At 44.0% G+C, this 15,150-nt stretch overlaps 3 protein-coding genes across 4 annotated transcripts; 1 reads left to right on the top strand and 2 right to left on the bottom strand.

Annotated features, from left to right (window-relative positions):
* Positions 1-95: 95 nt before the first annotated feature.
* Positions 96-5,966, bottom strand: LOC118288141 (uncharacterized protein C16orf52 homolog B). The gene is made up of 3 exons (XM_035613973.2): positions 5,056-5,966; positions 2,384-2,596; positions 96-1,398 (listed from the first exon to the last, which is right to left on the bottom strand). Exons 1-3 carry the CDS (start codon positions 5,159-5,161, stop codon positions 1,214-1,216), a joined length of 504 nt encoding a protein of 167 aa, XP_035469866.1. The 5' UTR covers positions 5,162-5,966; the 3' UTR covers positions 96-1,213.
* Positions 5,967-6,319: 353 nt separating this feature from the next.
* On the bottom strand, positions 6,320-11,484 carry LOC118288134 (cytochrome b-c1 complex subunit 2, mitochondrial). 2 transcript variants are annotated; one of them, XM_035613967.2, is made up of 14 exons: positions 11,351-11,484; positions 10,332-10,418; positions 9,720-9,869; positions 9,462-9,526; positions 9,315-9,371; positions 8,772-8,896; positions 8,191-8,288; positions 8,044-8,101; positions 7,858-7,953; positions 7,568-7,767; positions 7,324-7,404; positions 7,168-7,244; positions 6,840-6,993; positions 6,320-6,683 (listed from the first exon to the last, which is right to left on the bottom strand). In XM_035613967.2, exons 1-14 carry the CDS (start codon positions 11,381-11,383, stop codon positions 6,600-6,602), a joined length of 1,365 nt encoding a protein of 454 aa, XP_035469860.1. In that variant the 5' UTR covers positions 11,384-11,484; the 3' UTR covers positions 6,320-6,599. The 2 variants fall into 2 exon arrangements, with proteins under 2 accessions (XP_035469860.1, XP_035469859.1); XM_035613966.2 differs by lacking the exon at positions 10,332-10,418 and adding an exon at positions 10,195-10,296 and having other exon boundaries at positions 11,351-11,441.
* Positions 11,485-12,344: 860 nt separating this feature from the next.
* snu13b (SNU13 homolog, small nuclear ribonucleoprotein b (U4/U6.U5)) lies at positions 12,345-13,989 on the top strand. Its single transcript, XM_035613975.2, has 3 exons — positions 12,345-12,551; positions 12,729-12,849; positions 13,505-13,989. The coding sequence occupies exons 1-3, from the start codon at positions 12,549-12,551 to the stop codon at positions 13,765-13,767; spliced, it is 387 nt and encodes a 128-aa protein (XP_035469868.1). The 5' UTR covers positions 12,345-12,548; the 3' UTR covers positions 13,768-13,989.
* Positions 13,990-15,150: the final 1,161 nt, after the last annotated feature.

Here is a 15,150-nt window from a genome sequence, read left to right as displayed (position 1 = left end):
ACATGTCGTTATGACACTAAATCTAAGGTTATTAAAAACTAACAACATTGTGATCTTCCGAGACAAATATATTGGTAAAGCAAACAGAGACAGTCGGTGGTCCAGTGAGTCATTTTTAATGAGATGAGATCTTCCATGCTCATTCACGAACACCGCAGTGCTTCTGGAAAATGACACAGACTGGCTTGTCAGTTCATCTATACAGACATGAAGTAGGCACAGACGTCCCAACTGTATAAAACAAACTGGTCATCGATTCAGTCATTCCTTGATACAGTGTTTAAACAACAGGAAATGCTCGAAAAGGTGAAGAGTACATTCACTTAATCACTAAAGATAGTAACAGAGAGACCTGTGGACGTTGGTTTTTGAAAGTTGACCAACACCAATCATTTAGACACATGGCACTGATGGTCGATTTTATGTTCTGGTCTCACGTGCAGAATTTTTAGATTTGATCCCAGGACACTAAAACTAAAACTCGAACAAAATACATTTTAAGGTTAACAGCTCTTTAAGGCAAGGTGATCCACCACACACCATAATGGCAGGGAAACCCTGGGACGCATTGGACTTTATAATGAAATAGACCTTTACAAAAAGATGGACCTGAACACTTACACAAATAAATAAAATGTTCCAAGAAAATGAAACTTTCTTGTATATATATATTACAGATTGTTCCATGTGGCTGTGGTCAGGGAGGAACCTTCATCATAGGAGGGGACTGGCCGATATTTGGCGCCGTGGCCCGTACGAGGCCTGACTCATCAGTCTCAATATGTGCATATCAGTTGTTGGGATGAGAAGAAGAAAGGCCTCTTTGTCAGCTGTCATTAATTCTTATGATGATGGATAAAACCACGGGGCTCCTGTTACAGTCCTGATGTTTTAATCCATCTTAATCCTGTTTATTTCTGTGCTCCTGTCTGTTCACCGCTTCACTCTCACTGTCGAGGACGGACGAAGACGAGGGGCCATTTCTGCGCCTGCTCACTCTCAGAGCGAGCGGATCGCACCGATTTCGGATCGAGGTACGAGCATAGTGACAAATCATCCAGAAGTTTAAAAAGAAAAAACGCCTGCACACACATCAGGTGCTCCTCAGTCTTGTTGTACTTGACCGATACTTCCAGCACTGCCACGGAGAAGTCAGTTCTACCACCAGTGGTGGTGTTTCTCACAACAACAAAAAAATGCTGAAGAGGGTATGTCAGCCAGGCAAGCACACCTTCCCAGCAAACAGCAGACCCACGATGGTGAAGAATATGGACAGAACGAAGAGCACGTAGGAGGAGCCCACCACCGTGTTGTTGGGCAACTTATATGGCTGCCCTCCCACCTCGTTGATGTAGAAGCCTATTGGGAATATGAGGGCAGCCATACAGAACAGGACCACTGTGATAGAGAGAGAGAGAGAGAGAGAGAGAGAGGAGCATTAACATACCCTGAGGAGCAGTGACTACCAACCAGGGCACAAACAGTCATTTCACAGTAATGGATTCATGGTGAAATAACTATCATACTGTAAATGATGAAATCACTGAAGGGAACGGAAAGTTATATGTTAGCAGTTGAAATGTTTAAAAGTAATGGGTCGACGAAGGGGTACTTCAGTTCGTCTGACCTGGCTGAGAGCCTCTGTTCTGAACAGCTTATCCCTTGTTTCTACATTAAATATTTGTTTTCCCCGGTTTCCACTAAACCTGGGGAACTTTACGGAGTTTTGACGAAGCATTCGCATTTTAAAATGTTTGTGGAACTAAAAAGGAGTATTGACTCTCTATTCATGAGAACAGGCTGTTCTCCCACAAATAGCGCCGTGTGAAACCGGCTCCTGCTCCAGCGCTCTCTAATACGGACCAATTCTGCCTCCTCTCTCTAAAGATAGAAACAGACCCATCAATTAGAGCGCGTCTGCAGTCACTTTGTCAAAACGCTCGTTAGTAGCCGACCCAGAGCCTTCGGGGAAAAGAAATGAAGAATTCTGATGTCAAGGTAAGCCCCGACTTCATTCACGAGAGATTCTTAAGACGCATCCTACTTTCGCAGGCACATTATAAACTATAACGAGCAGTTTTGCCTTGAGATGCTTTTATTTTCTGACCTTGGTGGGGGGGGGGGGCTCCACAGCTAAAAGTGTCCTCTAATGCAGCTGATGTTTAAGAGACTGCTCTCTACTTTATCCTTGAGCATCATATGAGGAGGAGAAAAAATCCACATATAGTGTGGAATGGATACTGCATGGACGTGGAGGTGCATTCAAATTGGAAACTGTTGGACTATTGAATCAAATCCCGCCTCTGCTGCACGTTTGTGGGTGAGAGAACAGAAGAGCGCCGGTTATAATGGAACAGGAGGAAAGGTGACGATGAACACGTACTCGCCGTGAAGGCGATCCATCGGGCGTATCGGGTGGCCTCTCGGTGCCAGTGTGACATCACCAGCAGGCCGCAGGTGACGGTGAGGGAGATGATGCCCAGTATGATGAAGAAGAGCGTGGTGATCCACTCGGGCGGCAGCTGCGGCGGGATGCACGTCCGGTCTCGACCGTGGATGGTCTGGCACTGCCGGACCAGGCCCACCGTCAGAGAGCCTGGATGGAGGCAGATAGGGAGGAGGTTAGGTCAATTTGAAGAAGAAAAAAAACGTTTTTGTAGGATCCTTCAAACAAAGCGGCTAAATTAGATATTTAAGTAAGAAACAGCAGCTGCTCGACTCCCCATCTGGATTTACTGCACAGGAATCCACCCGGCAACGAGAAATAATCCAGGAAAGGCTAAATTAAATCCTCCCACACCTTCATTTATTCTTTTGTCCCCCTTCTTTTTCTTGCTTTTCCCAGAAATGTATTCAGACCAATTTGACCACCACACATTTTAAATTAACACCTCAAATTACATTTAAATGTTTTAAATATAACTACATAATGTGTAAAAAGGCATATACCTGGGACACAAATACAAAAAAACTTTATTCCACTAGTCAAGTACCTTATTACTTTCCAGAAAATATTCCCCATCATCGCCATCATATTTCTCCTCTTGACTCCCACATGCCATGAAACCAAAAATTACCCTTTTAATATTTAATATTGGCATGAAAAAGCATCATTTCCTTCCCGATAGTGCAGGGTGATGCTACCAGGACCAGACTAATGGAAACACAGGCCCCAACCACATCCTCCTGCAGGATGACCTACTCCCCTATACACAGGATATCCTGTTCCCTGTCAACACATCCTTTCATACCACAGGGTGGGGGACAATGTAAATTGAGCAATCATACTGGACTCCAACAGTAATGTGCTGTTGCTTTTCATGCCATTACGGAAAGCGGCTTAAGCCAGACATAGGAATGACTGTGCATGAGAGCTATGGCAGCATTAGGCCCAAACATGAAACTGCAAAAACAATACATATTTAATATGGAAGTGTTAATTTCGATCCCCCGGGTACTGTAAACAGTACATACTGACCTTGTGCTAGGTGGCAAGAAATAATCAATGTGTACACTGATTATTTAAGTGAACTTTGGCTTAATGTCATAAGTTTACAGGTTTTCTCCCTCTCACATCTGATTCAGGCTACGTGCAGCCTGAAGAGACTGAATCAACCCACGTAAACGCTAAACACTCGTAGCCAAAATAAAACACGTTGCTCGTGTCTGCTAGGTCTGAATTTTCCAGGTGGAAAGCGTTTCTCTCTCAGGAGGCCTAATTAGAAGTCACACGTCTTTGTTCGCCCACAACACTTCCTGCCTACAGGCAATTACCATTCGGCTAATTAAACAGACACAAAAGGCTTTTAGTGCAGCGAGTACAGTAATTTCACACTATTGTTTATTAAGAGGAGAGGCAGGTCGATAAAAACCCTCAGAGTGTGCGCTGTTGTGAACTTCAGTCCATTGTTGGATTATGATGATAGAGAAGTAGAAGTAGAAGAAGAAAAGATTAGGTGCATGGTTACTAACTGAACTATGCAGCAACAACAAACAAAAAACTTGTTGTGTTGTAAAAAAAAAAAAGAATGACCTATATTCACAAATTTGACCTTAATTATGATTTGTTAACAGTTGACGGGGAACACCAGGGTCAGTTTACATGGGGCTGGAGAAAACTACTGCATATGTGGCAAAAGGTTGTGTACATAGACTGTATATGAAAATGGATGTGTAGCCTCCTGGAGAGAAACCCCGGATGACGCGGCTGCCGCACACACACACACCTGCTGATCTACACACAACGGGTCCAGGGCTCAGTTTCTCTCATTGTGTCCACAGCTCTTTAAGTCAAAAGTAAGGATCCTGGCAAAGGGTGTCCGAAAAGTAAAGAGTTATTTTGAATCAGAAACCTGATTTGAGGGGTTCAGGACACGACAGCAAAGGATGAGAGATGCAATCAAACGCCTCCAACTATCAGCCCAGATCACCTGTAGCTCGGTGGAACAGGCAGAATGAGGGGAAACGAGCTTCACAAAAGAAATCTGTCAACTCATTCCCAAATCTGCTGTGTCGGGTATGTGACAACAACGGACAGGTGGAGAGACAACCCTGAGAGTGTATGGACAGATGAATGTGTTATAGATACAAGGCAGAGAGCAGAGGACCAGGGCAACATAAAATATGTGGCCTTTTTATCTAAACATTGAGACTTTACATTTCCTTGACCTTTGTTGGAGCTGAATATAAAAAAAAAAACATGTTGGGGAAATGTCTTTAATATTCTCTCATTTCTTTATTCTTTTTCTTGTGAAAACAAGCTGTGAAGGGGAAAAAAAATCACTGCTCACAAAAAAAAACCCTGTGATGACCCTGCCACATTTGAAGGGGTCACAAACCAGAAGGGGGCGGTCAGTGCCCTGACACTCTCTGACGTCTGCTTGACACAAACTGAGTCTAAGAAACTTCTGCTTGACATTCCAGAAATCAACAATGATATTTGTTAGATAACACGTGACGTCCTCCTCTCGATTCAGATGAACAAGTTGAAAGGCAGAGTGGACCAAAGGGTCGTCAACAACAACAACAACAACAACAACAACAACAACCACCTACCAGCTGATTCCCCGGTGTTGATCCAGTCCGGGTTGACGATGCTGGCGATGGCGAAGATGTCCGCGGCGAGGAAGAGGCATCCCGATATCACGGTGAGTTTATCCATGTCTCTCCTTCCTTCGAAGGGCGACGGGACATCTAGAAGCCGAGTGACCTAGACGCTCGTCCCGCGCCCCGCCGCGGTGATGCTGCTGGGGTCGGCTCGCTCCACTACTTGTCTCCGCATCTCGCTCGGACCCCCGCGGCGACGCGCGAAGGGAAATTCCTCATTTGTCGATCGTCCGGCGGACGATCTCCGGCGGACGATCTCCGGTGGACGATCTCCGGCGGACGATCTCCGGTGGACGATCTCCGGCGGACGATCTCCGGCGGACGATCTCCGGCGGCTCCTCTCCAGCCCGCGGGGGGGTGCGGGTCGCCGCTCGGGGGTTCGAGGATTACGACGAGCCCCGGATGATGCTCCTGCACATTTTACGGTGATATTTGAACAGCGGCGAAAATAAAGAAGAGCTGCTGAAATGCTTTTTGATCTCCGATCTAATCTCACGCATGCAGTCGACTTATTCTTCGGAGTCTGTCACGGAGCCTCCCGATCCCCCGGGCGCACAGAGACGGAGATCGCGCATCAAAGCACAATGTGAGATTATAATCCCCGCACTCGTGCGCTGAGATGAAGACACCGGATCCCTTGAACAAACAAACTCTCTCTGGAAGCACGGCCACCGTTTCCTCCGAGAGACGATGCTTTCCTCTCACAGTAATGGAAACTCAACTCCGCTCAGCTCGCGTCTCTCCATGTCGGTAGTAGGCAAACTCTCGCGAGACAACGCCGCGAACAGCCGAGGCTCCTGCCACCGTTGGCGTCACCATAAATTATGCAAGTGGTGATCATTAAACGAGCTGCTGACAAAGCTCTGAGTGCGTCGTACAAGTACCCCCCCCCACTTACAGTAAACACTCCACTGTTCACTCGCTCGCTCCCTCTAGAGCTCTCAACTGTAATACGCGGCTCTAACCAGCAGGTGGCGCTGTGGAGGTTTAGAATTGATCCCTGGTTTTCAAGCATTTCTTGTCCATCACTGTTGCCTTGACGGCGCAGTCTTACTTAATCACATTTGGCCGAAAGCTCCAGACTAAGCAAGTACCTTGAATTGAGACGGTGTCAGCAGGTCTTTTCCCGAGGTCGTAAATAACCGTCAAGCTAAAACTCAAACATGTTATAGGATCAAGACACCAACAAATCAACTACACACTTTAAGCCGTATAAGGTAGATAGTTTATTCATTATTTTACATCAGCTATACAGTTAATGTGGACAGATGAGTGGAGCACGACCGTACAATGTGTCAGAGGGGCATCGCCTGAAAATATACCGTTACAACACCTACAAAGACCCAGCGGTGTTATGACATTATATCTCTCAACACAACAGCATTGGATAAGGTGGCGATGATCTCGGAATTCTTGCTGTGGAAATGTAGAGGGGAAAAAATTTTTGATATCTTGTCACATTTAGATACAGTACGGGGAGACTAAGGTGGGGCTCAGATCTCATCCACGAAGGGTGTTTTTATGAGGTTGCCGCTGGATGCCATCGTCTTCTTTCCAGACACAAAGTTGCCGGCAGCCTGGAAATAAAACACAGAAAATATAACATCATTATTAACTACAAATCACATCATGATCTCTATGATTATTGACTGATTTATCTAACTTAATAATACATGACAACATTCCTACTTAAATATCAATAACAATACAATAACGAGAACAAAGCGTCTTACGTTGGCGATGTCCGTCAAGGAGACATTGTCAATTTTTTTGATGACTTCCTCAGGGGAGCTGTAGGATCCCTCGGTCAGAGCCTGAGTGCCCATGGCCTCCAGCAGACCCCCCGAAGTCTCCAGAGACATCAGGAACTGCCCCTTCAGCTGGGCCCTGGAGGGGAAACAAAGACAGGCCCGTCATAAGACACTATAGTTCAAATTAGGGAAAAACATCTGCGTTCTCACATGCAGCCCCTTCGGAGAAGTTCAGACTTAAGTGCACGTTTGAAAGCAGCTTATGTTAGAGAAAGGCACAGCATCATGTCGTCATGTCTGCATGTCTTACTTGGCCCGAGTGAGGTCAGCAGCTGTGACTCCGCCATCAGCAACAGCCTTCACCTGGGCAAGAGCAGCCGCAATCACCTGGAGAGAGGACAGAGGTCACATTTACTACTTTTTGTTGAGACGGTTGTTATGACTGTCGTGACTATCAGATACTCACGTCACCAGCGGCTGCGGCCTGAGAAATGGTGTAGACCCCAAACAGACCAGAGTCAGAGTAGCTTGCATTGAAAGCACTGACCTGTTCAGACAAAAAGAAAAAGAAGTTACACATTTTATAGAGACACTGTACAGTTTTCTGATGAACATGCACACACATTCTCCTCTACTGCCGTAGGGCCATGTTGAGCCCTGGTGTTCAAACTGTTTTTACAAGTTTCTATTATGAACTGACAACCACTCACATCAAAGGGGTCAGTTGTCGCCTTGGCAACACCCTGGATGAGTTGGCTGGAGGTGTTTGACCCCCTCTTGACATGTGGACCGGCTCCCAGTACCTGCTGCAGCACACTGAAAGCTAAAGCCTCGCTGGTGCCCGCTGCTGCCGACTGGCTCACCACTGCCGAGTGCACCAGGCTGCTGAGGCCGGCCAGGCGGATCTCACCTGGTGACATGGAGGAATACTGAGTCTTAACTTTCCTTTGGTCAGAAATTTTAAAAACTATAGCTCACTGGTGTCACTGATCCAGCTCACCTCCACGATACTGAGCTCCAGCTCCTGTGGCGCCTCCTCCACTGCGGATGTTGAGGAATTGCTCTCCAACTTGCTTCAGCACAGCGTGGTCAATACCTGGGAGGAGAGATGATCACCATAAACCTTATGATATTTAACAAAGAGTATGTTATCTTAATGTCATATTCAATTGCCAGATTCCCTTACCAAGTCCCACAAGAGCCATTCTTGCACTTGTGAAATTGTTCTGGACAAACTGGTGCAGCTAGAGGAAAATGCAAACATTAAAAAAGGGGATTCAAAGCCAATCGACACAACCAGTCTTAACAGAGTAAACACTGGAAAAGCACTCACATGTTCAGACTGGACGTTGTCAACCATGTGGTCTGGGCAGTACAGAGAGTTACAGAGAGCGTTCTTGTAGGCCGCCTGATGCAGAGCTTCAATCACAGCTGGAGAAAGAGAGAGAGAGTCTCATGACACACTGCAATATTCTTGTTGTTAAAGCTAAAGTTTGTGGTTTCCTCTTAAGTGATAAACTAATACACGAGTCTGTACAATGGAGAATCCGAAGAGACTGATTGGATCTGGTGCATCTGTAGAATACCATCTGTAGTAAAATAAATGACGTAAACAACTTCATATACCAAATGCTGGAGGCTCCTTCGTTTGTCCTTTAGTTTACAGTGAGGAGAATGTCAAGGATTGCAGCATTAACCTTACTTGTGCTGTAATCAAGCATCAAAGGGGCCTCTTCTGATGTTTATAAGGGAATGCTTTGAAGCATGCCAGTGTGATTAAAAAGTAAGCAGTCACAGAATAACTCAACTGGACATATTGTTCTGAATAAGTATGTGAGATGAGGTCCAAAATCTGATTATTGCAGGCCAATTAAACAGTCTATGTGTGTGTTGCAAGGAGAATAAAGGCACTACCTATCTGAGGGCTCTGTGCAGCCTGGGCCTTGTCCATCTTCACCCTGGGTGTGAGGTCTGACACCTCCCATGGTCTGAACTCTTGGGCTGTTGTTATATTGATCAAATATTCCATCACCGTGTCACTGCAGATGAATAATTAAGAGGAGAGAGAGGGAGAAAAAACCCCATTACTCATAAGTAGTGAACAGATTGTGCCAATATCCCGCAATTCATCCACAGCAACTCAAACCATTTCTGGAGGATAATCCACTTCTCCTGAACTAAACTTAATATTTGTACACACATTATATAACAAGGCGTCTTTCACTAAAACATGCCAGTTCAAACTCCAGCAACTGACACCTGTTCAAGCTGATCTCAGCAACAGTTTTATGTGAAGAAGTTGAGTACAGATATTGAACAGCCAACCATCCATTCTACAAGGAGCGAGTAACGAGACTCCGGAGGACCCGTCTTTTCCCTATACTGCAAGATTGGAACATTTTTAAATCACAAGTTCATGCAATATGATCACAACATTTTTATTATTCAAAGACTTACATGTCATCTCTCAAGCAATCAACAGTGTAGATCATGTTCTCCCTGGATGAAGTCACACTGCAGAGAAACAGAAACATACAGAATAGGAATGCAGAGACTTGTGTACAGTGGTTTGTTGTCGACGACCTTCCTTTCTTGGTTACTGACCTCAGGTTGCCTCCCACTGCCTCAACACCACGGCATATCTTGAAAGCTGAAGCTCCTTTGGTTGTCTGCAAAAGTTTAAAAAATGCTGATCAAGGCTGAGATGAGAACGAAGCCAACATTTATTTTCCAGATTAAATAGGTACAATCATCGTCATAATTTTGGTTTGTATATTAGAGCTTGTACAGCTTTATTTGGTTCTGTGAGGATAGACTAACATATAAAGACAGAGGACAACAAGCCTTGTAACAGTATCATACCAGGCTGGAGGCCAGTCGGAGGAGGTGGGTGACCCCCTGGTTTTCAGAGGTCTCATAACGAGAGCCGGCTTTGACAAACACTCCGATCTTGGAGGCAGGGGAATAATTCTCAAGTGAGGCGATCACCAGTCCACTAGGCAGTCTGGTCACCTGGACAGAAGGATGCATACAGAGAAGTCCATGAGATGTTGGAGTTAGTGAGAGATGTTCAGGTCAAACATGCCGATCAACACACAAAGTGTCATTCAGAATAAACCTTGGTTTCGATTTTCTATGTGTCATTTAAGATCTTTTAGATATTCAGTTAGGAAGACATGACATTTTAAACTCATCATAATAAGAGAAGAGACATAAAGTGAGAAAACGTGAAGCATAAACAGTTGTTTTCTATAACCAACTCATTGCTTCATAGTTAGACCCCACACCACACTGTCTGGACAAAGCCAACTGTGACCCTCTTTTCTCCCCATCATACGTGGACATCCTGGTAGAAGTGGGCAGACCCAGGAGAGAGCTTGAGGCCAGCCAGGGGCTGCGTAAGGGACTGGCCTGTTCTGGCAGCCGCATAGAAACGTCTCTGTGGAGGAGAAAGACAAGTCAACCACCACTGACCTGCACATCCTGCGGCTGAAGCTTAATGTGTTCGGCAGCCCCGGTGGCCTCCACCTTACGGGCAGCCTGGGCCGCATAAAGCCTCGTCTGGAAAAACAGAGAACATTGGAAGTTGGAACCTCACAACTTATGTGATGCTGGCTTGCTGACGGATGCAAAGGCAATGTGAGAAGAAATGAAATCGGAGGCATGAAAGATTGTTTGAATTATGCAATCAGAGGCTTTGGGTTTTTCTGTGACAAAAAGAAAAAAAGCTTTGTTACTTAAAAAAACCAACGCCAGTTCATTATCTATTTACTTCAGTTACTTCAGTAGACCAAACATAAAGCTGATGTCCTAGTGACTCATCCTGAACTCATTTCAACTAGCTGACAAAATAACTGTATCCCAAGGTTTTGTATCTGCTCTCAAGCTTTCAGTTACATAATATACTCTACATGAGATTGAGGTCCTTGAGGTGCTTAAATTTATCTACAGTATATTATCAAGACAACAGGATAAACTCCATTCGCTGATGAAGATCATTAGACATTATCAAAAGTTACTACTGTAACCGTCTCTTGTTGTCGTTTAAGCAACATGACTATATTACCTCCTATCACGCCCATTCAATGTAAGTATCAACTACTGGGCCATAATAAAGATGAATATCATAGTAAGACATGTCAGGTGAGTGTGTCGCATTAGTTGTGTCACAGCAGTACAAACACAAGAAGGAAGCTCTCACTCGTCTTGAATGTTATGCGGCTTGAGTGAACAGTTTTGAAAGTCAAAGATGAACGACTGGACGTCCAGCGTCTGAACCGTTAAAGGTCGGTTTAGTGCCGGTTAAACACAAGAGCGGCGTCAGGCTTCAGCTGACCGCTTCCTCTCTCTGCCCCTCATCGCAGCCTGTCGTGACGTGACGCGACGCGTTTATTTTACACCGTCCGAAATATAAAACGCAAAGAGTCAAACTGACGGCTGCTTCGTCTACAAATGTCCCGGTAACTCATGAGGTAGGTTTACCGGGTCCTTACCGACAGTTTACTGATTCCTCGAATCCCCTTCATCTCCCCTCTCTCCTTCAGTCAGGACGCTGGAGCAATATGGCCGTACCTCAAAGTGCCCTACCCAGAATGCCTAGCGTGTCCCTTGCTCACAGAAGAACCGCGGCGCCCTGGAGGGCGCGCCATCTAGTGGCACGGAGGTGTAATAAGCTTTACCCATAGAGCACACCACATTCCATATTTAACCGCCGTTATCTTCACATTTACTAACTCCGTTTATTCTCTCAATAAATTTGGCAATTTGAACTTCCTCATTTTAATTTATTAACATTATTGATACAAAATAATAATACAGATGGTGACAAAAGGGACATCTAAATAAATGGAGAAACAAAAAGAAAATGCAAATGACTCACTATACATAACAAGTGGTCACAGAGTATGAAATGAATGGGAATTAAATGCTATGGCCTTGGCATGACTAACCTGTTGGATAGCAATCTCCTCAAACATCATCAAGTAAACCAGTATCTTTTGGAAGAATGTTGTTCATCCCTCATCCCCCAGTTGAAAGATTTTGCAAATCGATGCCAGGGGTGCATGTGGCAGCTCTTAAAAGAGCCTTTTTAGTAAGGTGTTCCGCACTTGTTTGTGTTCCCCGATTGTCCGTATATAATATTTATAATTAAATAATGGTGGTAAATTATGAATATGTTTGTGCAATAATTAGAAACAAAAAAAGAACTGTCTGTTCACACACACACACACACACACACACACACACACACACACATATATATATACATATTCTCTTAAAATCTAAAATGTACTACTAATTGTTATTTTTCATAAAATTGTCATATTGTTGTTCAAGTTTATAATTTCGTGAGTCAGAATCTGTGAATTTTTTGACATTTCATATTACTGTTGCCATCTATGTTTATTAATTACACCAAAGATACTGTGACAAGTTTACATCAGAGTCATTTCCTGTCTTCAAGCTGCGTCCCTAGCGCGCATGCGCCTCACCATAGAACCACACGTGCTGTAAACGTTTGGAGTGGCTGCATGCATCACATCTCCGACAGTTGTTAGCGCGCTGAAATATTACTGTAGAAGGAAAAAAACACAACCCGCGTCTTGTTGCCTTTTCATATCCAGGGGAAAGAAGAATTCCTCCGTGAAGCATTTCGCCGAGAGGGCCGGAATATCAGAAAAACAACTCATCATGGTGAGTGTCGAGTCCTGAACGAACGAACATGCTAGCAGACTAGCTAACTTATTAGCAAGCTAAACAAAACTACGCAGCGAACTGACCTGCAACGCAAACTTCAATCATTCGATTAAGTGCTTCCTCGTGGTTGATGTAGTTTTATTATGTTTGTTTGTTTTTATGTATCATGACTAGACTGAAGCACAAGTGAACCCGAAGGCCTACCCGCTGGCCGACGCCACGCTGACCAAAACCATCCTGGACCTGGTGCAGCAAGCCTCCAACTACAAGCAGCTGCGGAAGGGAGCCAACGAGGGTGAGGGGACACACCACCGTCCGATCGGAGTACAGCTCGTCGGGTGGTTCACGTAGAACCTCGCGACGTGTGATTATCTGCCTCTGCGTAAATGTACCGTCACATCGTAGTCAGTGAAACGTGGTGTCCCTCTCCAGCCACAGCTGGGTGAACGCCACTGTGGGTCTTCTTCCTTTTTCTTCGTTGCTGATCTGCAACTGGGCCATTCGTCGATTGAAAGACAAATTAACCGTACTAATGTGATGTTGGTTATAATTGTGTTTAATCTGTTTCGGTCAAAATGCCAAATATAGCTTATTGAATGTGACATGAGGATTTTAGTGATATGATTTTTAAGCTGCGAACAGCGGTCATTTTAATTGTAAATGATGAATTTTAATTATGTTTTTATTGGTGAAGTCAACAGTTTCTATAGAAGGAACCAGCCCCCTCTTTTGACCTATTTAAAGATTGAAAATATAATAATTTCCTGTACTTCAACCAGCTACTTCGAAACCTATTATATCCCAATGATTAGACGGAGGATTGAGCACAAAGTCTGTGATGGTTCATTTAAAGAATCAGTGGACTTCCAGTATAGAGCTATGGATTTAAGGGGACTTGAAATTAATTCTTCTTATTGAGGACACAAAAAAACCCTTCTCTTCTCTTTCAGCCACCAAAACCCTGAACAGAGGCATCTCCGAGTTCATCGTGATGGCCGCTGATGCTGAACCACTGGAGATCATCCTCCACCTTCCACTGCTCTGTGAGGACAAGAACGTCCCGTATGTGTTTGTCCGCTCCAAGCAGGCCCTCGGTCGGGCCTGTGGGGTGTCACGCCCCGTCATTGCTACCTCGCTCACCATAAAGGAGGGGTCTCAGCTCCAGCCACAGATTCAGTCTGTCCAGACGGCTATTGAGAGACTGCTCGTTTGAGTTTTGTCGCACTGTTGTGCCGGCGTCTCCTGAAGAAAGGGGAAGATGGATTCCAATACGAAAATAATCTTGTTTTCTGTTTTATTAAAAACTGTAGTTTAGCATGAAAAGGAAATTGAGCTGTAATTTTGATTTCTAAGACATTGCATTCACTTCAGTGTATCATTTTTGTAATGGCATCGCTTGGTTCCTAATAAAATGTAATTTTTTTTTTACTTAAAACCTGTTTTGATGTTATTGTTGCCTTTCGTATTATATTTAACAGTTATTCAACAGTTTTCCAGGTTTAATGTAATTACATACCAATTCTAAGTTTGTACAGTACTTGTTTACATTTACTTTACAGGAAGTGAGAGGTTAGACTGGGAGCACATTTCATTTGCTCTGCCAGACTCATTTGAGTATTAGTCTGGCTGCTCCTGGCTAGTGGGGGGAGATGTTGATGTTATAATATTTAATCATGGAAAGGATCACTTAGGGCCTCGCCTGCGGGTTCCATGCTCTTTTTTTGGGAAAAACACATTTCCCTGAACTTTCCCCAACTACATCTGGGTGGATGAGGCGAGATCATCAAATTGAACAAACAAACGCGCAAGGAGGGTGCGGAAAAGTTTACTGTAGAGGGGCCAAAAGACATTGTGCAGCAACAGGTGGAACTTGACGTAGGAGAGGTGGCAGCCCATCGTAACTGTCTGGAAGAGGAGCAGGCGTGTGACAGTGAGCAGAAGTGGTAAGCATCATTCCTTTTCAAAAAAACTCGACTTTTTCCTGTGCAATCACTGTATATCTTTAAGGGAATGCATCTATAGTTAAAATGATATATATATATATATATATATATATATATATATATAAATAGTATAAAAGTACAAATACAGATTGTTTTGGTGCTGCTGTCCTCCTCTGAACATTAATATATAATAGGTACGTGATTAAATGTAAACCATATGCAACACTCTTCTTCATCAATTCTTGAAATCTGTATGAGCTGAATTGTTAATATTAAATTAAATAAATTGGAATTAGCTGGAAGGTCCATGCGTCAGTTTGACTTTTAATTGTACAGTTTATTAAACATCTCTGTCTGGTAATTCCAACAATTCTGGACCTTTATGTATAATCCTATTAAAGATTCACTGAATCAATACAAACAAGCTTTTATTTAATTTTTTTAGCTCTGACTGAAACGTTTTTTTTCCATTGCTGTGTTCACTCCAAAATAATATATATTTTTCCTGCTTTCCAGTTGTCTAGTAAGGTTTCTTGTCGACAGTTGGTCCTGTGAATATTATCTTGATGTTGCAGTTAGGAATGAGAGTCATGAGGAAACTGTTCAGTGTGCAGAGTCTTTCTTGCACCGCTTGTACACGCTCGGACCCTTGA

Source organism: Scophthalmus maximus, chromosome 16 (genome assembly GCF_022379125.1).
Source record: "Scophthalmus maximus strain ysfricsl-2021 chromosome 16, ASM2237912v1, whole genome shotgun sequence".
NCBI lineage: Eukaryota > Metazoa > Chordata > Actinopteri > Pleuronectiformes > Scophthalmidae > Scophthalmus > Scophthalmus maximus.
Note: the sequence above shows the minus strand (reverse complement) of the source record. Positions and strands in the feature narration are given on the sequence as shown.